Raw genomic sequence first — 26,733 nt, 5'->3', positions numbered from 1 at the left:
TTCCTGGGAGATGAGAAACCCTCCTGGCTCAGAAGTAAGGTGAGTAGCCATCCCCAGCCCTTCAGAGTTATCCCAGCACAGAAGGGCGTATTTACTCTGATCAGAGGTGGCCTGGATTGATGGATAATAAGAAGTCCAAAGCATTAATGAGGTAGCCCTGGAAGCAAATGTGGGAAAATGTAGATGTTCAGGGGTTTATAATTTCATGTAATTTAAGGCAATGCGGGTGTGACCTTCTGTGACCTCCTGTATAGCACAGGCCATATGATCTTCACTAATTAATTGTACTGCCTTGAGTACAATAGCTCTGACTGAACAAGGGCACAACATTTAGGCAAAGTTTTAAATTGTCATCATTTTTTTCCTTTCAGTTAGGGAGAATCTGCCCTCATTTTAAATGAAAAATAAGAAAATATTCCCCATTTGGAAAATAGACACCAATCTAAAGTTATCTGGCTTTTACCCATTTCATCTTGTTAGTCACTTTTTAGGCTGAATATAAAGCCTACAGAGATTTTTGTGGAGAAAATGCGTTTGAAAACCCAGAGCCTTCCTGTCACTAAAGTTTCAGAAAGGATGAGAACTGAGCTTCCAATTGTTTGGTGTCTGCAGTCTATAAAACAAAGGGAGTTTTCACCTCTCTAGAAAGTCCCTTATGAAATTCCAGGGCTCTGTACTCATAGAGAGCACCTCTGGAGAAAGCAATGAATTTCCTGATCTGTTTCAAAACTGTACAGCACAGGCTGAGCAGTTTAAAATTCCTTTATGGACACTGTACCAGAAGCAGATGGTTTGCTGAGATCATGCAGACACGAATGCAGTGTGGATTTTTGCCTGTGGGATAGCAGTGACCACAAAGATCAGAGACATGAAACTTCTGCTCCTTTTAGGCCTCACGTGGCATTCCCAGACTGACTCTATTTCAGTAAGTACATTCCTTCTGGACAAAAGCTTTACAGGAAAGTCCTGTGTCTTATGTTCAGGATATCTCCTGGCCTATACATGTGTGATGGTTTGGGTGTTACTCGTCCCCCACACACACACACTTTTTAAATCACCCAAACTAGACTCAGCTGGCTCTGGAAATTTGAATGAAGCTTGTATTTACAGCTTAGCTCAATATACAAGCAGACATTTACAGTATATAGAGTTATACACAGAAATATACAAGGTAAAAGGTAATACAGAAACACAACTCCCCTCCCAGAAACCTGAGTCCCCAGGAGGGGCTCTCAACTGCCCTTCCACCTTCTCCCACCCCTCTCAACCCTACCCCAATCCCAAGGAAGAATGGAGGTTCAGCCAGGGGGTTAGGAAGCAAAGTGCATTAATCAGAGAGACGGCAGAGAGGCTAGAAAGAGAAGTGCAGCCCAGAGCTCCCAAACAGAAGAGGTTTCTAACAGTGTGAATCTTCTGTCCTGTTGCAGATGAAGAAGGAAGAGAGGGGCAGTCTTAGCAACACTCAGTGCTGTGTTCACTGCAGCCCTGCTTAAACACAGTAGTTATTGGCACAATTCTTGCGTTTTCCAAGGCTCACCTGGACAGGAATGGTTTTTGTGAACACTGTGCTAAAAGCCAGCTATTCAGAGCAATACCTTGCCTTAGCTGTGCCAGGTAATTTGCTGCTGCTGATAACAGTCATGGAGTCTGCAATATCATTTATGATATGGGAGTTTTTATCACCTTACTCTGGTGGTAGGTTAATGTGGCAGTGAAAAAAAAACTCAATGTTTTTCTTATCTCCCTGCTAGGAGTACGTTGTTGGTAAACTGAGGGCTTGATTTCCCAGAGTGAATATTTATACATGAGAATGTCTCCTAGAACAGCGGTTTGGGTCTTTGAAACTCCCACCCTTCAGCTGTAAGTGTACCCCTAGGGATAAGCACCACAGGTCTTAGTTTTTGTGCACTACAGAGCTGCAGAAGGCAGTTTGGAGCAAGAGCGTGTTCTCAAAAGAGACAAACTCAGGGTTGGGGTTGAATATATGAGGTGCTCAGGAAAGAGGGATCTGGAAGAGCCCCACCTGGACAGTTAGAGGTGGCCCATATGTATGTGTACCATAGTACCATAATTCTGTCACTGCTTGTGGCAAAGAGGGAAGCCTCAGCAGTGGGTGCTGTGTTGGATAGTATCCCTCTGGCTATGGATTTTCTTACTTTGTTCTCAGCCACCCCATGAACAATGAAAGATTGAGTCCAGCTGCTAAGTCAGGGATATACAATTATGTTTACCTCTAACTAGAGAAATGCCACTCCTGTTTTAAATGTAATTGTTATAATTGCACCATTCTGGGGAAAAAAGATCCCCGAAAGCATTCATTTCCTAATAAGAGATTAGAGAGTCCAAATTATAGCATTGCCTGTGTCAGAACAGGAGATTTAAGGTGGGCAGGCCAAAGTGTGTTGTTGTCTTTACAATTTATATTTACTTGCTGTAGATTTAGAATAATCCTTCTCTTCCCTTGGGACTAGTACAGACAGTTTATAAATTGTGCAAAAATTATAAAGGCAGTGATAAATGATAATAATAATAACAATAATAATAATATATACCAACTGTGTGAGTGATGATTTATAAAACAGAGTGGAAAAGGGAATGAAACCACAGCATTGAAGCCAGTTTACAGGGCTGAGTACACAGTGTGTTATTTTTCTGGCATTATGACAATGAAGAATATTTATGGGAGTTTGCAAACAGCTTACAACACAAATCATTTTGTTTCAGGTTATATTTACAGGGCTTAGTTAAGAGTTTTTCAGTATCCATTAAAATCCAGTGTTGTTCAGAGGTTTATAGCTCAACTGTTAAGGTCTTATCCCTATGGATCAATTGTTTTGGGTTGTTTAGGGAATTATTATTATTATTATGATTATTTATACAATTCAGTTTAAATTGCTTAGCCTAATGTAAAGATAGAGAGCTCCAAACCTAAAAGCTTCTTGTTGCTTGAGAAGGAAAAGAAGAAACAGCTTTTCAGTCTTTATTTTTTTTTTCCCTTCAGATATTATTTCTACAACTATTTTACCTCACAAATCAATTGAATCTCTCTTCGTGTGTGTTTCAGTAGCCATTTTGTGCTCAGAGTTGCTGCAGCCTGTGAAAGAGAACAACCCCTGTGCAGTGTTACCTCTATTATATTGCTGCTTCTTTGTGCGCATTTCTGTAATTTCAAATAAAAGCCATTTTCAGCTGAAATGATATAATTTGCTATAGGTCATGGCATTTAGTTGGTGGCAGATGAGATCTATATTGAAAAAAGGCCTGGTGTGTCTAGGGCCTAATCTTAATGCTTTCTTCTTCCTTTTTATCTCCTCTACTTACTAAAACTGAAGTTCCCTAAGAGAAACATCCTATTGTCCTGCATGATTTATAAACACATAGTAAAAGCCTAGCCAAATCCTAAGGAGGGTACCATTTAATAGCCCAAATAGCTGCAAAGTAGAGGGCTGACAGAAAAAGAGACTAGCAGCTTGCCTGAGGTGATACTGATAGCTAGTGACAGAGGTGGATCTTCAGAGTCCTAGCCCAAAGCTATCTTTCTTCCATCGTGTTGCTTTTCAACCTACAGTTGAGCATTTTTGGTGTGAGGTGAGTCAGATCCAAAAGGTATTACTGGATCACTACTGGTTAGGTAGATAGGGAGGGTTAAGAACCTGACATGCAGGGAAAAGGTCAAGTAAGATATCTCATAGCTGTGCATCATAAACAAACCCAGGAGCATTTGAGCCATATGAGTTGTGCATTTTGAGCAAGCTTATTTTAAACTCTTAAAATGCACCTATCTGTAGAAATAATACAGTGGCTGATGTTATTTAAATCCTTTTCCGTTGTGGCAAGTGTGTTTTTGTGGCAGTGGTTCCTAGCTGCTTCTTGTTTAATTCCAAATATTCATCACATTAATTCCTTTTAAGTCCTGTGCTGTTATCTGAGACAAAATGTGGGCATTTTTATGCCAACTTCTTTATCCATCGCATGCAGTGGATGCCCCAAGGAATTTATTTGCTGTGGCTGACTATCAATCTCTGATAGAAAACCTGATTGACACCAATAAAAGCTTGGTAGTTCTCATTTCACCATTTAAAATGATCCAAACAGCTCAATAGCCATCCAAGATCTATAATGTGTTTTTAGCCCATATGCAATTCATCATCTCAATTATTGTGCTTTTTTAACTTCTAGTTTTGGAGCATCAGGACTTTTCCATCAGATCAATAGAACATTCAGTTATTCTCTTTTTGCCCTTTCCTCTCTTGTTGCCATCACACAGAACCCTGGGTTCCTTCTAGGCCTTGGAGAAACATCTTTTCATCGTCTTTGGTTTATGCCAGAACCCCTTGGGAGGTTGTTGGGGTTTTTTTTATTCATTTTTTACTTGGCTGTATGAACTGTAAGCTCTGGATTTTCCTGAATCTGTAATGCTCTGGTACATGCAGAAGAAAACAAGTTGTTGCCTCCAACATCTTGATTTCGCTTTCACAGTTAACTCAACTCTCACTCCGTTTTTTTGTCTTGTAATTTCTGTTTCTGGCAGTGATGAAGAAAGGAAGGAACTCTCAGACTCCAGACTGTGAATGTAAAGCTGCCAGTAAAACAACAACAACAACCACCAAAAAACCAAACAAAAGTAAAACATTTAAGGGGAGTTCTCTGTGCGATCCTGAGGTCAAAATTTGGCCATCTGGCAGTTAGGACTAGACATGTGTGAAGGCATGCCAGGCACCTGCTGAAGGCAGATCTGCAATAGCAGAGTCTTCAAAGGTTTGCTTGCTGCTTCTCAGCCATGGCATGGTTTTCGTTTGTAGCTTCTCTTACAGAGCACAATTTCTAAATGAGGATGGTTGCTTCACTTTAAGGACGTACAAATGACTTGCCCTCACCTGTCAAGCATGATCCTTGTATTTTACCAGGCCCATTATGAACGCAATCTTTCTGTCGAAAATTTGCATACCTCCTTTCTTGAAAAGTAATGACAGCAATTTCTTTCCCTCCGCTCACTTTCTGAGTGTCTCATTTAACAGCACCTGTGAAACCGACAGGCGCAGAGATGAGAAGTGAAAGAGAGCAGTTGATTAAATCATCATCAAGTCGGGCCTCAGAAAGTCAATTCTGCTTCCCGTCTGCAATGATATCCTTTTATCTTAAAGTAATGAGCTATGGCACTTTTGCATCGGGTAATGCGATAAGTTCTATTAGCATGTTCCATTTGCTTCACAAGCAAGGGCAAGTCATTTCAGCAAGCTCATATCACTGCAATCAAAGCAATTGGCTTCACAGGCAGAGAAGAAAGAGGAAAGGCTCAGGGTGATTTTTATGGTTCACAACACAGTGGAAAAAATAGATTCTTGTATTATTTTAACCCGTAACATTCTTTGCTTCTTGTTCATCAGGTTATTTTGATTTCATTAGTCTTTAAGTACCTGGAAGACTGAAATTCCAAACTGAACTCTCGAGCTAAGCCCAGGAGTTCTTAAAAATAGGAATCTTTCCTTATGCAGACACACTGGCTAATGCAATACTGGGCTCTGACTTCATTAGATGCTGATTAGTTTAAGTCTTTACTATTGACTTAATCCACCAATATAAGTGCATATTATTATTTACTATTATTTATTTTTCAAACTTTCACAAAGTGCTCATTAGTTCAGAGGATGCTGAAAATGACATCATACACTGCAAGCTGTCTACAGACAGAAAGGCAGGAAAGGAGGCAGCAAATGTACATAGGGAGTCCTGCAGTTGTGTAATCACATTTCCAAGTAGTGTTGAGGAACTGATGGAGGGGCTTAATCCTTCTGTTGCAAGAGTGTGACTTCCTAAAATTAGGATTCAGTTGTGTGTGTGGCCAGTGTGATCTAGTGGAATTTGGATGAGTGACTTGCAGCAAGCACTTTCTGAAGATGCTGAGCTGAGTAACTCATGGCATCGTTAGCTTTCTAATGGTACATCTGGAATGTCCATTTACTCTTCTGCTGACATTGGTGGGGACATTGTCCTGTTCTTTGGGGATGGCTGGATTAGGCCTTAAGCACTTGTGGGATCATTGAGCACTGACACCATAAGGAAGCCATTGGGAGTGATCACTGAGGAAAAGAAGTTGTACTTTCCTAAGAACTGCAATAATTTACCAGTCTCGGCTCAGTTTCCAGGAAGCAAAGGAAAATGTGGTTCTTAAAAGGCTCTCTTTTCTTCATCCTTCTCTGGGGCTGTGCCTGGAGCTGCCTCGGGATGTCGGTGGCATCTTTCCCTTGGGTGAAACCAAGCCCCAGGCAGCCAGCCAGGACGGAGGGCTGCAGCTCTGTCCCTGGCAACCCTCAGGCAACCCCTGACACTCCTGCCGCCTCCCCAGCGGTGCACAGGAAGCCTTCCATCCTCTTCTATTTCCACAGCACTACTGACCTTCCCTTTCAGGTGGTACCTCTGGCAGTACAGAGATTGACACGACAGAATCAAGCCTCAAAATAGGACTCATGTTTAGCTGTCTTTCTGGAATGAAATTCCCCCTTTGCTTTGCACATAAGCTCTCTGTGGTCTACAAAGAGTTTGCATACCACCCATCAGTTGCCAAAGATCTATACACATCCTACATAAATATAAGATGGATCATCTTTATCACAGATAATAATGCAGTCTGGTGTTTTCATTTGAATATGCAAAATATACTTGTTTCTTAGCAAACTATTGTTTGATTGGTGGTAGATGTAGAAGGAGCCACTAATTGTGTCTTTTTGCTGCATAAAATAATCGTGGAATTCCAGAGAGTGAGGAATTAAAGAGAGTTACAGCTGAAAGTGGTTCTAAGTTCTGAAGGTTTTTCCTCTAAGGAGCTAAGATAACTTTAAATGTCCAAGACTGATACATTTCATCTGAAGTGAAGTAGTTTGGATAAAATGGAATACAGATTAAAGGTCAACATTGCAATCTTTTGTCCAGACTAAGGTAATTTGTGCAAAATGGGACTTCTCTGTGAATAATCTGTAATTTTAGCTTTTGAAAATGCAGACCTTAAACTTCTCAGACCAGTGCTGTTTCAGAGTCATTCCTTACACTGAATCACTGTGGATAATGGTGAAGAATTGCTAAGCAGACTGTGATGTTAACCAATTTGTGAGATGCTATATATAAGATTTCTTGGCAAGGAGCTCCAAGCTGAATGCTACTTGCAGGCAAAGTCAGAGACAGAAAAGAAAAAAAAAAGCGAAATTTTTGCTCTTAGTTTCTTTGTGATTCTGCCTGTCTCCATTTCATCAATTAGAAAATTGGCCATTTATTCCCTCTCTGTGTCTCCTTTCATCTAGGAGATGTTTTTTTTCTCCTTTCTTCTTGGAAGCAAAGGTCTAATTGTATAGCTAAAATATCATCTTTGCCCTTTCCAGGGCTGTCAGTTTGTCATTGGTGGATAGATGGACAAGAATATTGTAAATGTCAGTGTGAACATGGCTGAGGTCTGGGTTTTCCCTCATTTTCTTCAGATTTCTTTTCAGCAGACAGATGAGTAGAAACACTTTGTTCAGTGCTGGCGTTTCAGCAGCTCTGACTCCTTTGGTGGCAATGATAAATGAATCCAAGATATGAAATAGCTGTTCCAGCAAAGTCCATTGAGCAGAATAGAGAACAATGCCCTCCTCAATGTCATTGTACATGAGATATTCAATGATTGCCACTTTTTGCACAAGAATGTGTTCAATCAGCAAGGTACATAGAAATCCGTAGTGTTGCTTCAGCCTGAATGAGCTGGTGAGGTGGCACAGACCTTTACTCAGCTTGATTTGACCAGACTCTCTGAAGCTATTAAAATGGACTCAGATTATAGCTGTAACCTCACAGGGTGTCTGATTTTTGAACTGTGGCACTGGGATCAGGCTCGTTCTGCGGGTGCTGGGGGAGGCGTGCTGTGCATTTTAACTTGTGCTCCCTCCAGCTGGGGCTGGGGATTTGGGAGGTACAGCTAATCTTCAGCCCAATGCTTCCTTTTCCCATCCATCTACAAAACATAGTAGCAATTAAACCTCAGATGAGAGTTGGAAAGCTCTTTTTCCACTTCCCACTGCAGTTATGGGTGTAGAATCAACCAGGTTGGAAGAGACCTCCAAGATCATCTTGCAGGCAATGCACCCCACACATCCACAGCCCCTCCTGACCGCAGTAATTTAGAAGGTTTAAGATGGGGCAGAAAGAGCAGATTTCTGGTTTGCTGCTCCAAAGACCTTACAGTGTTGCCTTTTTGCCTGGAGTTGCTTTTAGGAGTACCTATTTGAATTTTGACTGCAGCACACACATGAGAATGCAAATTTGTGGGATGCTGATTCTGATTCTCAGCATGAAGTTGCAAGAAGTACTGCAAAAGGAAGCTCAAATACTTGGCATGTATGTGTCAAGTGATGTGGTGGCTGGTAGCCTGCACACTTTAAAGATGTTTGAACACTTTAAGTGATAACTATGGATTCTTTGAGCAAGCTGTTGTTGTTCTGATCCTCTTATAGCCCCTGATTATATAGAAATTGGGAGTAACCTTAATGCTTCTACATGTCCTCCAACTATTTTATCCGCAGAGCTAGTTTTGAGTGAGTTTTACATGCCCTTTGTTTTGGATTTAGTTTGTAGTGCTGCAGGTCCTTTGGGAGTAGTCACATCTGCCCACTACAAGCCTTTCAAATGCACAAAATAGCCATTGCCAATAATCCCTCCTCTGAGGGGCCTGTCAGGTTGTGGTTTGAGAAGATCTCACAGCATTTTATGCCATGCTCATTTGAAAACTTGGCCACACATGGGAGGTGTGGGTGCTCAGCAGTTTTGCTAATCTGGCTTTCATTTCCATGCCTAAATGAGAGCTAAGGGCTGGATGGTTGAGTGGGTTTTTGATAATGTAGGCCAGCTCTTAGAAATTTGGCTCTGGGCTCTTCTCAAGCCTGGCCCTGGGTGCCTGTAATCAGTCACAACTTGTGTTCAGCATGGAGATAGTGCCTTGAGCCTGAGAATCAGCTAAAAAAGCCTCTGTTTGTTCAGGTGTAAAATGTGTCTGCAGCCTCCTTGTCCCAATTTGCCACATTATGACTCACAGCTTCCAGTGAAGCTACTGGCTTTTATCCAAAAATCAGATTATGCTATCACTGAATGAGATTTTGGATTCTTCCTTATTTGCAGAATATTCTGATGCAGCATGTGCACAGAACCATCCTGAAAATAGATATGAGGCAAAAACTACTAAAATTCAACCCAAAGCAAAAGGCCAGTACAAAACATTTTCATCACTTCGATTTCAAAATAGTCTGGTGATCTGAGAACCACAAAGCACTCAAATAATTTTACTTTTTCCTATGTCTCTGGGAGGTAGAGAATTGCTAGAGGAATTGAGGAGCTGAGCAAGCAGTGCAGGCTCAAATCTCCAAACCGAGCAGTAATTCCAAATAATCAACTTCATGGTTGTCAGCTTTGGTTTCCAAAGCCTGTTCTTCAGAAGTGGTTAGCAGTGACCCTGCAGAGAATGAGAACACCTTGTGCTTTAGCACCTCTGGGGAGAAAACACATCCAAAAATGTAAATGAGCACATCAGAGCAAAGGCCACTGGGGAATGTGTGTGCAAGTGCAATGTCCGGAATGGCTAACAGCAGAGTAGTCTCAGGCAGGAGGAGAACGTACAGTTGTGCCAAGTCAGTTTCCAGCTTGAGCAACAAATCTCTCCTTTCTTCTGCAAGTCTCTTTTAGAGTTGCCCCTGCACATAAATTGTCTGCTTCTTTCCATGAATCAGAGGAAATTAAGGTATTTATAACTCAGGGAAAATTCAGCTTACTGTGGATGTGCAAAACGTGCCCCTGCAGTGTGTGTGCCCACACACAAACAGGTGTGCATGAAGTGTAATGCCAGTGTAATGCATAGAGCCCCTTCTTCCTGTCCGTCCTTTTTTTCTGTCATACATCTTGTCCATAAAATTCTGCTGCTGGAAGAAGACTGTGCTGCTGGATGTTGGGTCTCCTTCCCTCCTGCCCTACCAACAAGACCTCTTTATGAGTGAAATAGATGCCTTGTGTGTGCAGGGCTCCTGGCACTTCACCCAGTGTATCTGGAGCCAGGCTAGGCAAACGTTAGGAGCTGTTTGCTGAGTGCATTTATTGCCTTTGCATAATTTATGAGCTGGAGGGGTTTGACCATCATTCGTCTCTGCCAGAGGCTGGCACTGAGGGCTCTGGAGGATGGAGCTGTAAATTGGATGGTGTGCTCCTGCTGAGCTCACAGCAAAGTCCTCAGGTCAGTATGGGAATTTAATACCAGGAATGGAACTGTTTTCTCAGAGTGCCATGTGGGCCTCTGTGCAGCAGAGGCTTTTTTGGCAGCCACAGTGACTGGCCAAATCACGAAGCTGTCAGTCACTGGGCATGTTGTGAAGGGAGCCTGAGCATTTTTAATCGGCTTGGCATCCGTGCTGCTTCCATAATGGACACCAGTAGGTCTCAGTCCTTCGCCATATGCTTAACTCTGGAGACAAGGTGCTTCTGGGTATAGCAGTAATTATTTGATGTGGAATTAAGCGGACCTTGAAATTAGAACTGGACTGTCGGAAAGCAGGAGGCTTAACACTTTGATGGAAATAACTTCCCACCGACACCACTCTGTGCTCTCTCGCTGCTGATTCACTGGGGTGCGGGGAGCTGTTTGCTGGCAAATTCAGACGTCACTGCTGGCAAACCTTCTTCTCCCCCAGTACCTCCACAGTGCAGAAAACACAGAGCCCTGAGCTCTTTCCAAGCTTATGAGATGGGAAAAATGTAATCCACAGCAGAGGAGAGATTCTTTAAACGAGACCAGAAACGGTGGGGGAAGGAGAGGCTGCAAAGCACCATGACCACAGCTGGGTCACAGGACATGCTCACATGTGCCCCAGCAGCAGGAGTAGACTGCATGTGAAAACCCTCTGAACTCTGCTGCTAAAAAGGAGTCATTTCTGCCCCCTTATAAATCCACTTTTTGCCCCCTTTCTTCTTTCAGATTCAGGTATTTCAAGCAGGACTCGTGTTGGAGTATGTGTAAGGGATGGGCAGGGGATACAAACAAGTGAAGGAATTGTTTGTGAGCTCCCCGTTTTGAAGCCTACTTATCACACAACATAATCCATCCTAACACATTGAGCTCTCAGTGCAGGGGGCCCCAAATCCAGAGGCTGTAACTTGGCTGTGACCAAGAGTTAGAAGGAAGTGCTGTGGCCCAAAAGCTGAACTTTCCCAACAAGTGTAAACTAGAGATGGTAAATGGGAAAGCTTAGTGACATGTGATTTTCACGGATAAGAATCCATAGATGTGTTTCCTTTGTTGATAAATGTAGAGCCATGCATTGCAGACATACTTACCTATACTTATCCTTGTATCAAAACCTCCTGTGTGTAGTCACACTGAAGTTACAATGCACAATATTTGCAGGGCAAGAGTATGAGTACTTTATGTAATGACTATGCAGTTCTAGAAATGTGCAGTTTTCCTCTAGTCAGCTAAGTACACTCTTCATTAACCTGGTTGCTGTGCAAGGATTCAAAATTCAAGCTAAAACTGTCTCAGATCTTCGTGTTCCCTCTCATTTATTTGTTAGCAGAGTGTTTTGGAGCAGCTAGTGCCATAGAAATAATTTCTGTTATTGCATAAATGTCACTTCCATTTCTATTTGGAATTATCCAAAAGCAGGTTGTAATTTTAGCTAATCTTCATTTAAACTTATTTGAAAAATGCCTAGAAATAGTTCTTAGCTTTTAGTTTGTTAGTAAGTAGCTCTTTGGTGTGGGGAAGGCACCCTTTCATCTCCTGTACTGATGAAGAAGAGGAAGAAGACAGTGAAATAGTAAAGTTATAATTAAAGAACACACAGTAGATGACTTGTGCATATCAAATACATTTGTGGGTGTATTTGGTCATGTCTATTCACATCCCACTGCATAGTTAACCTGTGGAATTCACAAAGTACTACTAATGTCAAAACAGTTTGGTTTTCTTATGAAAATAGTCAAAACAGGATACAAATGCATAAAGAGTGTAACTGGTGGCTGTGACAACACAGTCAGTTTATCCTTGGTTTAGGAAAGCCTGGTTCTCCAGTTGGGTGACCTCATGCTTTCCTTGCAAGCACCTGCCAATAGATCTCAGGTATGAGTTCATCCTGTAATGATACAGACGATTCAGTCCTCTAGAATCTAAAAATGTACTTAAATAACAACAAAAAAGCAGAGGGAGGTGTTGCTTTCATGCTTCTGCTGTGGAGATAGCCAAGTGTGGCCACACCATAGTTAGCCAGAAGCAGGAAGGATGAATCAAATCTCTGTCGGAGAGGTGCAGATGGGGGCAAGTGAGTTGTCCTGTTCTCAGCATGGCTTTTGTACCTCTAGCAAATGTAAATGTAGTTTGGGTTGCTGATACTTGTCCGTACTGAAGTTTGATTCCTCTAGCCCTGGTGTATTTCTGCAACAGTAACAGTTATTAAAAAGCTGAGCAGTGGTACTTTATAAATATCTAGGACTAGTCAGTGTTACTCTTCAGCATTTTGTGGTGTTGTGTTTACTTTGATACCTGGGGTACTCTTGAATTACAGAGAGCCTCAATGTGTCAGTTAATTGGACATGTTCTTGCTTCTGCTGTGATCTCTGAACTCTTCAGTTCAGCAGTAAGCAATGACATAGGGTGAACCCTCCCAGTAGTGCTGGAAGATGGGGGCCTAGCAAGTGCTTGCCTTCTGGGGTAGGCAAATCTAAGCTGTTTCCATACCTTTCTGTCTCATGAGCCTCTTTTATGGAATCACAGAACAGAAGAGGTTGAAAGGGACCTTCAGAGATCAAGTCCAAGCCCCATGCCAAAGCAGGATCACCTATGGTATTCCATGTAGGAATACATCCAAATGAGTTTTGAAAGTATCCAGAGAAGGAGACTCCACAGCCTTACTGGGCAGCCTGTTCCAGTGCTGTGTCACCCTCCCTGTGGAGAAGTTTCTCCTCATGTTGAGGTGAAACCTTCTGTGTTCACGTTTGTACCTGTTGTTCCTTGTCTTATCACTGAAAAAAGTTTGATTCCATCCATTTGACACTCACCCCCCCCAGATATTTAGAGACGTTGATCAGATCCCCTCTCAGACTTCTCAACTCTAAACAGCCCCAGGGCTCTCCGTCTCTCTTCATAGGGGAAATGCTCTATGGCTTTGAAAGCCATCAGCAGGCAGTGTGAGGAATACTGTCCACTAGAAGAAAACCAGCCAGCCCACTAATACTGCTGTTTTTCTTCCCTGATCCAGTTCTGGGGTCTAAATGTGCTCACGCACCATCAGCTCCTGTGCATGTGAATTAAACACAGTTCTGGGGTCTAAATGTGCTCATGCACCATCAGCTCCTGTGCATGTGAATTAAACTAACAGAGGACATTGCAAGACACTTTTGTTATTTTCAGTGCAAATTTTTTTCCTGATCAAAAGGTACAAATGTTTCATCTTCAACACCAGTGTGGGAGAGAATTGTCTCCCATACAGTAATTGAGCTTTTTCCTAACAGTGCCAGGTTTGCTGCCATGGGGTTTGCAAGTGTTTCAGCCACCTTGTTCATAGAAATCTTTCATTTCTTTCCTGTAGCAAGTTTCTCTTACCTGCTTTTTTTCCTTTTTGTCTTTCAGTGTGACAGCGACAGTGATCAAGAAGAAAAGGTAAGAAAGGAAATCAGTATGAGAGCAAAAATAGTTTGTTGGATATTTTTGATTCACTTATTCCTCTTATTCTGTTATTTATTCAAAGTTTAATTTTGGGTTGATTTAAAGTGTCTCTATACAAAGCAAAGAATTTGCTGCATTTAATTTAATTTTGGAGTAGACTTCCAAGGAAAGAGAATTCTAATGAATGTTTTGGAAGCTACACAGTTCATCTTCAAGCATATTGATGCCATGGTTTGTGTGAGTTGCTTATACACACCAGTCTCACTACCAACCCTTTCTATGGCTACATTTCTGCTTGTGAATTTTTAACAGCAACCAAATATGTGTGTAACCTTCACATTGGTAACCCTCACATTTGCACTTCTAAAGTTATTCAGCCACTGTTATTGCCTGGTTTGCTTCTCTGCCAGCAAGGGTCTTCAGACTCAGATTGAAGTGTTGTGGTTGTTATATGTATTTTTTTAAGCAACAGCACTTGGAAACTGTACATTCAGTCAAGTGACACAACTTGCTGGTAATTTTCTCAATAAACTGGAGTTTCTAAGTGGAAAAAAGGGAAGAATGTCATGCTGAAAAAGTCAGGCACTTATCTCTAATGCTGTTTCCTCTTTAGAGGAACTACTAACAATTAAAAACTAATATACTAATGCATATTTTGATGACTAAAACCTGCCTCCCTTCTTTGGCAAAAAGGAAATAGGCATTGCAGAAAAAAGTGGTCTCATTTCTTCTTCTCCATGTTGGATTTTGTGATCTGTGTTTGTATGTTGAGCCTTAAGGGATGTTTTGATAACATAATCACTTTGGTTTCCTCTTCCACTGGATGTCTTAGGGGATGGGAGCTGGGCGAGGGCAATGTAACGTCAGGAAATATCATTGATATAAAATCATTGGAAACTTTTTGGGAGGTTCTGTTAAGTAGCTCCAGGTCAAGCCAAGAAGAAGAGAGATGACTGTGCTAGTGTGCAGCTTATACCACATTCTACAAGGAAACAATGAATACAGAAATCTTTCCTGAATTTGAACATTTTTCTGCAGGAGTTTTGTAGCAGGAGAAAAAGATATTTTCAGACCATTTTATATTTAACCACCAAAGCTTTGCCCTTCAGCTCTTTCAGTAATTTCCCAAGTAGTGATTTTTTTTTTCCTCCTTCATGTTTCTTAATAATTTACTAACTGTATTAAAGAACCACTGTTTACTTTGAACTGCAGTGATTTCCCTTTCATAAGGGAACTAATCACTGGAGTTAATCAGTGTGACAACAGAAAGAGGAGGTTTTGTTGGGTTTTGCACAGAATATTAACCTGCACTTTTAGATATGAATTTTTAATGCATTACCATTACATTCCATCCTGTAAAGTGATTATTCATTTTCAGGATGTTCCTTATGCAGTAGAAGATGATAAACTGAATTTCAGCTTCTATGTTTATGGCACCCAGAACTAGAAGTGTAATTTCCTGCCACTGATGCATTTATGGAGCTAACCCTCTGCGGAGTCCACAGTATTTTTCTCTTGCATGACTCCTTTTCACTGTGTGAAAAGGCAGGGGAGCAGCTTTTGGGGATGGTGGTCTTGTGCTGGGTCAGGGTAATTTCCACAACCAATGAGAGTGAGACTGGGGACTGTACCTCACACAGAGTACCCCAGCACTTGTGTGAGAAGGCTTTAAAATCCAGATGTGTATTTCACCTCTGTGATCTATATTTTGTCACTCCCCCAGTGAAATGAGGTTCAGCACAGATCCAAATATCCCTAATAATTTAGGGCTTTCCATATCCCAGAACCAGACCCAGCTTTGAGTTTTAAAGCTCAGGCCCAATTCTAGAAGATGACAGCTAACTCTGGCATATTTATTCAGCCTGTGCTGGCAGCCTAGGCAAAGATCTAAAGGCCTTGTTCTGCTGTTAATTTGAATTCAGCATATGTAGCCTGTTATAAAATGCGAGACATCATCATTTGAGCAGGTCAAGCATATTCAGATGAAGACAAATGGTGCTTATTTGATTTTCTTAAAATCAGGAAATGAAAAAAGTGCTCTCTGGAGAAATCATGTTCTGCCTGACTTAGATGATAGACCAAGGCATGTACCCCAGATAAGAACAGGCGCTCGTCTTGCGGTTTTTATCTCTGAAGGACGGTCGGGACTGTCAGCTCGCTGACATGTGCATTATCCATGTCATTTTAAACAAAGTGACCTGTAGAAAAGTGCACTCTGCTGTGACATGATAATGGGCTGTTGGATGACAGGTAAAGTACACACTATAAAGGAGGCTGTGCGTTATTCCTTTGTTTAACTGACAAGTAGAAACTTCTTTTCTTCAGACAGGCAGGATCTTTTAGATCGTTTTCAATAGGACCCAGAAGATTTCTGAATTCCTGCTTTAAATGAAATAACATTTTTTTTTAAGGACCAAAAATTCCTGTGAGCAAAATGCATTGGGAGAAGTGAGGGTGCCAAGTGTCTGTGCAAGAAGAGGTTGATTGTTTCATAAATAGCGTTGAGCATCCTCAGTTTTCATTCGTAACTGTAGGAGTTGAAGGTATTCTGATGGATTAGAAGTTTCAAGATCCTTGACCCAAAAGTCTTTATTTCATGATGAGGGTGTTAGCCTCCAGCTGTGGAGCTGTTCTAGCAGTGAATTGTCAAATTGCTCTTGGTTGGTCTTAGGTCAGTGTACTCTGAGAATTGTGGAATTATTCTCTTCCCATCATAAACAGCTTCATCTGAAACGGTTCTGTGGAGAGGTCTACCTTTCTTTAGGACTATTTCTGTCAGATTTTGATGCCCTGAAGTATCAGGCCAGCCTGATCTAGGGTAGGATGTCCCTGCCCATGGCAGGGGGGTTGGAACTAGATGATCCTTGTGGTCCCTTCCAATCCTGACTGATTCTATGTTTCTATATAGAATGTGGTGTGTTACCTGGTTAATTCTGTGGTTCTGTATTGCTGCAGATTAATTCTGTACTTGCCCTCCAGAAAATGGGAAGGAAACTGTTTTGCTTCATTCAGGATTTTTGAGGGTCAGCCCACACAGATCCTTCAGTGTGCCACAAGAGTAATGCAAGCCAGGTACATATTTCTACTAGAATAAATAAGACCTGAGCTGCAGAAAGATAGAGCAGTGCCTTTGAATAAAAAATGGCAGATCAGGGTGATGAAAGGTGAGTGACAGATTGAGGTGGCTTAAAGATGAGTCAGTTCAAGCATGACTAGATGGGCCACAGTGAAGCAGGAGAATACAGGAAGGAGCAGGACCTGAGAAGCTGAGGAGCAGATGAATAGGGAGTGGTGGCAGAGTAGGAAAAGTAATATCTCCTAGGCTGTTAGCATTACCTTTTCCTCACTTGAATATGTATCTATCTGGCTGTGTAAATCACTGTTGATATCTGATGTCTGTTAGGCGATGGCTGCGCCTCCAATCCATCTTCCCTAGCCTTTAATTGGGAGCCGACAGACAGAGTCACTTTCTGTCTATGTCTGCCCTCAAATGAGACATTTCTCCAGAGGTTTCTCTGGAAGAAGAAACAAGGATATTTAATTGAAAAATGATGCAGCCCCTACTTAGCAGTACTGTAGCTAAGGCTGTGTCAGCATCTCAATTTTAAATAACATGTTTTGGGTGGATAATGTATCTATTTATATAGATTCATGCTCCTTCATTCTACTTTGACACACAGTACTGGGCTGGAGCATTCAAAGTAGTCATTTCACTCTCCCATTGCTGCAAAACCTGAAGAGGTAGCAGGTATGTCTGTGGAGGGAGAGTATATTTGAAGGACTTGCATCAGAATGTCAAGCACTAATTCTTAGAGAGATGTCATTTTCTATCCTGGGATCCTTTCTGCAAATGCCACTGGGATTTCTTACTGAATCAGAAAAAAAGTATGAGTCCCAGGGGAAGTCTTGATTTTCTCCATTAAAAAGTCTGTCAGTCTTACTCTTTGAGCATGTCTCCAGAGCTGGTAATCTAAAATTAGGGCAAGCTAGTGAACGGCTGACAAATTCAAGTGCAGCTGTATTATCTTCTCTTTTCTAGATAGCATCTTTAAAATTACACCCCTGGTAATTAATACAATATTAAAACACCTGGATGCAAACACATAGTTTGTCTTCTGAAAATAAAAGGAAGCTCTCTTTAGAACAGATGTGCAAAATGCTTTCATAAGGAAGTCAAGTGCTAAAGATGAGGCAAGGAGGGAGGTCCTTTTTTCATTTGCCATCTCTACTGTTTCCCCTCACTACTCTTTAATTAGACTGATTTTAAAATTAAGGCTCAGTTTGAGGCACTTCAGTGATTTTTCACTTCTCAGGAAAGTATTTCATTGATCAAGGGGGACTGCTTTGCAGTGTAGCCAGCCTGTGATTCAAGAGAAGAGACTTGCTTCTTGCTTGAATTCTACCCAATTTTGATAGCATGTACAACTGAGAAAAAGAATGATTGCAGTTGATGACTTAATCCTAGGTATATCTTAGTAGTACCTGAGCAGTTCTCTCTTGATGAGGCTCTTCAATCCCATCAAGATGTGTACTCCCAGGACCCAGCAGCATCTGTCTGGTTACAGGGGCAGCTCAGGCACTGTGGCGTGCCCTGCTGATCAGGTTTTGCTTTGAGTGGACTTTGTGCAGAATGCAAAAGGAAGGAGATCAGTCCACACTGGGGCTGAATTTGCAAAATGTTAGCTCATGTCAGAGGCAAAGGAAACGACATTTACCTCATCTTGGGAGGAGATTAGGACAGATGGGTGTTGTGTGTAGGCCACCAGCCTGTGCTGCTGGGAGCATGTTGATTGTTATCTCTTCAAACAAAAAAACCATATGTGCCACTGAAAGCACCACAAGAGCTGAAGAATGATATTTGTTGCATCAGTATGTTTCTAATGTTAATAAATCTGATTGCATGCATGCATGCTAGCTCCAAAGATTATGGCACAGTCATGATACCATAAATCGCTCTGGGATGCTTGGATAAAAGGCATGGGTATTTGTGCAAAAGCATTCACACCTGCACCCTGTGTGCGCTTCTGAAGTGCTTTTGGACAGTTGTTTTGTGTGTGGCCTTTGGAGAGAGAGTTTGGAGCAGTGCTTTGGCAGGTGTGTGTCAGCCGGTTTAGGATGCAGAGCCTGTTGGGTTTTTGGTAGTTAAATGTCCACACCCAGAAGTGTTTATGTATTTGTGTATGGTTTACTTTCCAATGTGCTTCTGGCTAAGTTTAAAACCCCACAATTTTTAGCCCAGCTTTACAAACCCAGCTGGTTTAGGTAATTATAAATGCTCTGATATATTTATTGTAAGAGGAACTTGGGATGTGCCTACCTAAATCATACTTTCCAGTAACACTAAATAAATGCAGAATTATTGGCGTTGAACTTCAGAACCATTTCCTCCTGTGGTCCAGATCCAAAGTGTCCTGCTCAGTTGTGTCTTTGCCAGATAAACAGAAATTGGTTTGTGCCAGCTTATATATTACAGTGGGCTACACTTACAGGTGCAGTCTCTCTAAAATGGGCAGATGCATCTGTTTGGGATTTTTCAGTAGGATGTTTAGAAACAAAACTACTAACATGCTGAGGGGTTTTTTTACCCCTCACTTCTGGGAGGCATGAAGGAAGGCTTTGGGAAGTACTTGAAATAAAAATGTCCACCTAGATGGTGCCAGGACTGTAGCAGATAGATAGCTGGAAGCTATTTGTATTTTTTTTTGTACGACCACCATCGTGGCCATGCAGTAATATCTGTACTCTTCTTACGGTCTGAAAACTCAACTGGGGTTTCAATTTGATGTTTATGAGCTGCTGGAGTATAAATAATAAATCAGAATTTTCCTAATCTGAAAAATTTTGCTCATAGAGGGAACCCTCAGCATTCATTGAGCTGTTGAAAGAAGGGTGTATCATCAGAGTTCCTTTTCTCATCCTGTGCTTCACACTTGTCTCCTGGAAAGGTGAAAGGCTTATTTATGAGAATAAGAGGGAGCTGAATTTTTGCCAAAAATCTCCTTGGATGGTGGGTTCCACTGTCATTAGCAAACAAGACTCCGTGTAAAAAACAGTAGCTTAGAACCCAGCTTTAAGCAAACACTTCAGGTCAGGAGATACTACTGTCTTACTGCTTGGCATATTCCTTTTCTTTGGCTACAGATAGGATTAGGGAAATGGTTTCTCAGTATAATTCCTAAAACTGTTTCTGCAATGCCAGGATGTTTCCCCTCAGTGCGATTTACATGGAATATTTGTGCAGGTGTTGTCTTTTTAAGTCAGGAAAAACCAGCACCTTCAACTTGCCCCGCGGGGGAAGGATCACCCAGACTTTATATGCTAGCAGCGCTCAGGCAATCATGAAGTATTTCTTACTGTTTAAGGCCCATTAGGAGGAGAGATAAGGATCCTTTTTATTCATTTGATGTGCCACATAGAGGGTCCCTACAGCTAGAGTGGTAATAAAATCGGAGCCAAGCATGTTCGTTATAAAAGATGATGCCTTTGCCACCGAGGGAAGCGAGCGCGTTGTTTAGAGGCATGGGTACGTGCTCTCGGGGCTGCGCCCCGGCGCTTTCAGCCCCCGTACCTCCTGTCCTTTGTCATCTTTGTCACTCGGCAGCATGCTGTCATAGGTAACGTATCACTGCTCTCTCCCCTTCCCCCGCCCAGCTCCCCTTCCCTTTTTTTTTTTTTTTTTTGGTACCCATTTCGTGTAGAAAATTTGTATTTACTTTGGGAGTGTAATTTGTTCCTCATGGATAATGTGACCCTTAGCGGAGCTGGATCATGGGTTAGTTGAAGTGATATTTTCCGCTAATGGTAGTCGTACATCATTGCTGTCAGCTCGGGTTAGGAGGCAAGCACATTACAGCTCCATTTTACCTCTGCAGGCATCTGGGATTATTTGCCATAACTGAGTATGACATGACCACACTACAGAGTGCATTAAAATTTTACTAGCTTCTCAGGCAAGTTCCTTGGCTCCAGCCTGCCTTCAGGCGGGCGTAATGATGGATACCTCTAAGGTCCTGACTTCCTGCACCAAGGATACTCAATGTCAATGGCCCAAACAGGTTTTGCTCTCCCCGGGGCTTTAGACCATCTTCTGGCAGTCGAGTAAACAATCAAGAATTGAAACAGAGGGAGGCTGGCACAGATGCCCCTGCACACTCCTCCCAGAGCATGCAGTGCTTTGGAAGTTCAGACACCATCACAGTCACTATTACAACATACTGCTCAGCCATCAGACTTTAAAAAGTCATTTGCAAGCTCTCCTCTGTGGACAAAAACAAAATCATTGCAGGAAAATACAGAGCAAAAATATCCAGGGTTATGGAGCAATACATATTGAACTTGTGTGGGGTTAGCAGGCAGGTATCATGATGCATTAGCTCTATGCAATATACTAATGCAGCCAATATTGGTGTTGCATTTGTATGTTCATGTCACACTCTATCCTTATGCATATATGTGGTGTGAGATTCATATATGCAACTGTAGCAGTACACATGCATGGTGAGTCTCCATGGTTTGTTGGTCTTGTATAAGCAATTACTATTCTCTCTAGGATCTTCTGTCAGCTGTAGCATATATACATGCATATTATTTTGCAGCAAATGTTTTTATGTATGCACATATATGCTATAAAGTAATAGTATTTTAATCAAATTACACTGACTGTATCTGCTTATATAGATGTGCATTATTTGCAGTGTGGCTTTCAATATGCATTGACATTCAGAAGTAGAGGTAGAGCTATACAGAGAAACATATTAAGGAAACTTGGGGGAGAGATTGAGTTGAACATTGTAATGGTTTGAAATGCATATTGGAAGAACATAATATATACTCCAAGATAATTTTATTGCAGTCTTCTAGTGGATTTGTAAATACCTATGGTACAGGTGTACCATAGAGCCCACCAGCTCTTGTCCTCATAGCAGCACTAATACCTGGAATACTTAGAGATAAAAGACACATAATTTTGCATTTCTGCAATGCAAGTAGGTGCTGTGTGTCTGAAATCCTAGAAGTTGTTCTCTTCTGCTGCTGTTCTTGTTTTCTGTGAATTAGCTGATGGAAGAAGAATGAAAACAAAACCTTGATTGTGTTTGTTTAGCTTTTTTACTTTGTCTTTTGACATGTTTAATTTCATTTGTGTTTCTAATGAGGTGGGGAAAGTGATAGAGCTTACCAGCAGGAAGCTGGGTTCAAAGTACCCCTGAATGTCCCTATTTTGTGTGCAATCATGGACTCTGCTTTTTCTGTTGTTTCATCTAGGGCAGAGTTCTGGGCTGTGATACTGATTTAGGCGACTCGGTATTTTGTTTTCCTGTAATACATTCCTGGCAATAAATCTTCCTATCTTTATTGCAAAACTTAGAGCCAAACTTTCCTAGGCCTGAGAGTTTTATCTGTGTATAGATTGTAGGATTTGATTCTCTGTAGGGGAGAAGAGAGGAGGAAGAGATTAAAGATTAAAGCTGATGATGTGCTCAGTGCTATACAAGAAACAGAAGAGACAGTTTCAGACATCTCTAAGGATAGCATGCAAATTCCTAAAGCCTTCCCAGCAGCTTAGATCACAATAAAAAGACATTCCAAGTGATAGATAGTTTTGCTTGTTCGCATTTTAGTGTTACATCTGGTTTTTTATATGCAGCAAAACTTTTATCAAAGTAGTTCTGCGAAGGTTGTTAGAGTACGAGGCAATGCCAGGCAGGATTTCATTTTCAGGTGCTGGCGAAGAAGAAGTGAGTAAAAACACAGTGTGGTTTTCTGCTTATCATGTAATGAGAGCTGTAATTGCAAGTCAGTCATGGAAGAAGAGCGTGGCTGTGCGTGCACACATGTGCTCGCTCTGTCCCTGAAATCCAGCCTTTGGAAAAAGTTTATCCTGGCCAATGTGGATTTCAGACTTCATTGAGAGTGTTTCCACTGGGGTGATTTTGTAAGAAGTCTACAGGGTTCGTATTTTATTTTGCACAACTCTCTGCAAAACTTCCCCATAATAATAATATCAGATATCGTGAAAGGAAGTCTATGTACTGAAACTCTCTGGCACATCAAACACCTATATATAGCTGCTGGTTGATGAGCTCTATGTGCTTTCTATGTGTATTTGGGGGTAGGCATTAGTGAGCGTGCACGTATGGTATGTGTGCATGGAGACACAGAAATTCAATCCGTGGGACTTGGAGTTTAGCCATGGCCAAACATATCTAGGTTATAATAAGAGCTTCTTTAAGCTGTATGTTACTGTATGTTATTCAAGTATCATATTCATACGCACTTTGCACGATTGAATAACATCTGCTTTCCATAATGAGTGAGATTTTATAATCATGTATGAGGCATGCTTCTCAGTTCTCAAGTTTCCTTGAAAACACAACAAAGTCTTAGACTTGAGAACTGAGAAGGTGAGACATTTCTTTGGAGGGTTCTTCAGAAAGAGAAGAAAACAATGTATATATCAAAGTTACGGTGATTATTTTGTGTTTTTAAGAGTCTTGGAGGCCACAACACATGTAACCATCTCAGGTTTCTCACAAATATATCCAGATAGGTTGAAAACAAGGAGACAGGAAATTAAATACATTCACCAAAGAACTGAGAAGGATTCCAGCAAGCACTGCTTTGGTTTTCAGCATATTTCTCTCCATCTGGCTCAGGGCTAATAAGAGCATCGTGGACTTGGAAGTGGTGAAATACAGCTACTGTGTATCTTGGATTCCAGAAATTCCCCAAACAGAGTAAAAGGGAAGAGAATAATACATGGTTTGAATTAGGGTTGGGCATGCAGGTGCCAGCAGAGCAGGGATCTTTCTGGACTTTCATCTTTCTGTTAATCCAGGTCTATGTGGCTTTTGCATAAACTCTTGTTCCTCCTTCCCTCGCAGTGCCTACAGATCAGATAATACCTTATCTGAAAGTTTCTTTGCTTGTGTCTTGCTGTGTCACCCACATGACCCCCTGGTTCATTTGTTGGAAGGATAGGCCACCAGACTGTAGTGCAAGACTCCAGGTATATTAAATGCTTAACAGTAACAGAGGACCTTACTTTAGCTGGTGTATAGGTACATATTAAGCACCTCTGAATGACACTGCAAATAGAAGGTCAAAAACATGTTTAACTTTTACCTGGCCAGTCTCTCAATGTGTGCACACCATGAGCTAGCTACTGATCTCCACATTGAGAACCACTGGTGGAAATTGAGAAATGTGAAATAAATGACTGGAGGTCAACCCAATGTGCTCTGTGATGAAAATGAGAGCTGACCTCTCTGTACTGGCTCTGCTGAAAGTCTGGATTTACTTCCAGACATTATGAAGATGCCTGCTTTGTTATTTTCATCTAGTAGGAAGCACCAAGATGACCTTTTATGTATTTATAAATTGCCTGGGCTTCTTAATTCATGCTGGTATCTCTTCTTAAAATGCACCACTGAATTTCTGGCCTTCACAGGCCATCTGCACATCACATTTCAGTTGACTCTGGACAGTCAGACAATATTAAACAAAGTCGTTCATTCATAACAAAAGCATCCTAATTGAGTTAGGTTATTACATTAACTGTAGCAATCAGATTGAAGCAAATCACTGAGCGATAATGGCATTTTCCAGGGCATCATTTGTAGAAACCAGTTGTGCTGCAAGATACAATAACTTACTTAATCCTGTAGAGTTTATGGTGACTTATCTGCCTATCCAGTTCCAAGCAGTTAAGGCAGGGCTGTGGATGGACATTGAGTGATGAATTTATAGATAAACATTTAGCACATCCTAGACAGAGTGAAGAGTGAGTGATAGCCTAGAATCATCTCAGAGAAAGAGGCTGTTGTGGGAACAAGACAGACGTGCAACATTTTCAAGTTGTTAACTGCTGGCAAGACATTAGTGGTGCTGCCTGGTTTAGAGGGTTTACAGACAGCTGCTTTATTGGCTCAGAGTTGCCCCTTGTGTACAAATCCTCAGCCATAGTCTGGGAAGGAGGATGAAGAAGTTAGTTTTGGACTCTATGTGTCAAACATTTGCATGTAAACTCATTTGGAAACTTTAGTTTCCATCAGCATTTTTATGTGCCACCCTTGACAGTAATGCACTGAGAGTTGTTGGGGTTTTTTTTGGTCATACTTTGTTTTGCAAAATCATGATTACTATGGAGAGGAAAGGAGAGGAGAAGGAAAGGAAGTGGAGAGGAGAGAGAGAGATATGTCTGCTAGTTTAGAGCAGGGGAATAAGATTTGGGACAGGACAGGGTTAGCCCCAGTGGGCTATGACTGGGGAGGCTCCAAGCCCTTCCATTAGTGCAATGGGGAGCGGAGCAATGAAAACTTTTCAGCCTCCCTGGTTAATGCATCTCTGTCTTCCATCTTGTGCCCTGCTGCATTGATGGCATGGCGTGCACAAATCATTCAAGCTCTCAATAACTTGGATTGTCTCTCTTAGACATTTCTATGACCTCAGTACAGCAGCCTGTGAGCGTGAGGCCCTGCTTGGCTTTGTAATGATCTCTGGTGCAAAATACCTTGTGGCTGCAGTGACCGAGGACGTCTATCACAGAGCCAGGGGTGTTATATTACCTCAGACTGTTAAGGCCATCCAGCTTCTGAGTTCACCTATTCACAGGAACTAAGAAGCTGGCTAATTTTCTGTAAAACACTTACAGTTCCTCCACTTCAAGGAGCTGAAGAGCTAGGAAGTATTACTGTCACTGTCTGAATGGAGCCACTTCTCTTTGTTATGTTTCCAGGGTCATTTTGATTGATGGTGTCAGTGCACCATGATAAAGCAGATGGACTGCAGGCTGAATAAGATCAGTTTTGGAGGGCATCACAAGGATGTTAAGTCAAAGCTGTTGTTTTCAATGTGGGAGAAATCCACAGTATCTTGTACTCCCAGGGAAATACTAACATGCTGAAGATCGATGTTCATACTTGTCACATGCCATCAAAAACACAGTGAAAGAGGCACTCCATCATGGCTTCTGTACAGTCACCACACACTTTTATTTCTCTTTCTGGTCCAAGAATAACAGCAGCTCTAAACTTCTGTACATGGTCTTTGTTTGAAGCACCATTTCATTCTAAACATAAGGTTCAAGAAGGAGGAGAGAGGAGTTTCTGCAACTGAAACTTGAAATCCAAACAACGTTTTATTAATTTGGTGTTGTTGCCTCAGAATCCTCTTCCACATTGGATTCTTATTGACCTATGCACAGCACAGAGAGAGAGAAACCTTCCTTGTCTCCCAGATCTTTTGATATAAGTAAATGAGATTGTGTGAATCAGAAGGGAAATTAAATACCAAAAATGAAATAAATCATCCCTGTCAGCAGCAGATGCAGGAAATGCAGATATCCCAGATCTTCTGCCTCTCAGTCAATATTTTGTTTTGTTTTCCTTAGTTTGGTGACTTCTTAATGGTGATTTGTGCATTGCTTATGAACCAGGACAGCTTGACCAGCCTCCAGATGGTTGGTGAAGCATCACTGCCCTTGAGTACCAGATTGTGTAAGGGACATGGTGTTCCCTAGGACATCCAGTATCTGGAAGGGGGCTACAGGAAGGCTGGGAAGGGACTATTTACAAGGTCTTGTAATGACCAGACAAGGGGAAATGAGTTTTAACTGGCAGAGGGGAAATTCAAACTAGATGTTAGGAAGAAGTTGTTTGCAGTGAGGGTGGTGAAGCCCTGGAAGAGGTTGCCCAGTGAGGTTGTGGATGCTCCCTCCCCAGTGGTGTTCAAGACTAGGTTGGATGAGGCCTTGAGTGATCTGTTCTAGTGGGAGGTGTCCTTGCTTATGGAATGGGGTCAGAACTAGATCATCTTTCAGGTCCCTTCCAACCTAAACTATTCAATGATTTTTAAGACCAGTAGCTGTCCATTGTTCCAAAGATTTTGAGGACCCTCAGATGCCACTTGTTGTCAGTCCCAGTAAGTATTCTCTCACATTAAAGTTGAGGAATTCAGTGTGGGAACTGCCTGTTTTCCTTCTTAAAGTGTCCCTTGGGACTGCTCAGATTGCAGTATAACCTTCCTTATCCTGCATCTGAATGGGACAGTTCTCAGTAAGATTAGTGCCA

The 26,733-nt window shown here is 41.6% G+C and overlaps 1 protein-coding gene across 4 annotated transcripts in view; it reads left to right on the top strand.

Annotated features, from left to right (window-relative positions):
- AUTS2 (activator of transcription and developmental regulator AUTS2) overlaps positions 1-26,733 on the top strand; it is an 839,198-nt gene that overhangs the window by 562,478 nt on the left and 249,987 nt on the right. For all 4 annotated transcript variants that reach the window (XM_064166624.1, XM_064166623.1, XM_064166622.1 and 1 more), the window contains one exon: positions 13,631-13,660. In XM_064166624.1, coding sequence (XP_064022694.1) covers positions 13,631-13,660 — 30 coding nt within the window. The remainder of the gene's footprint in view (positions 1-13,630; positions 13,661-26,733) is intronic.

This window comes from Pogoniulus pusillus, chromosome 27 (genome assembly GCF_015220805.1).
Source record: "Pogoniulus pusillus isolate bPogPus1 chromosome 27, bPogPus1.pri, whole genome shotgun sequence".
NCBI classification, from domain to species: Eukaryota; Metazoa; Chordata; class Aves; order Piciformes; family Lybiidae; genus Pogoniulus; species Pogoniulus pusillus.
Note: the sequence above shows the minus strand (reverse complement) of the source record. Positions and strands in the feature narration are given on the sequence as shown.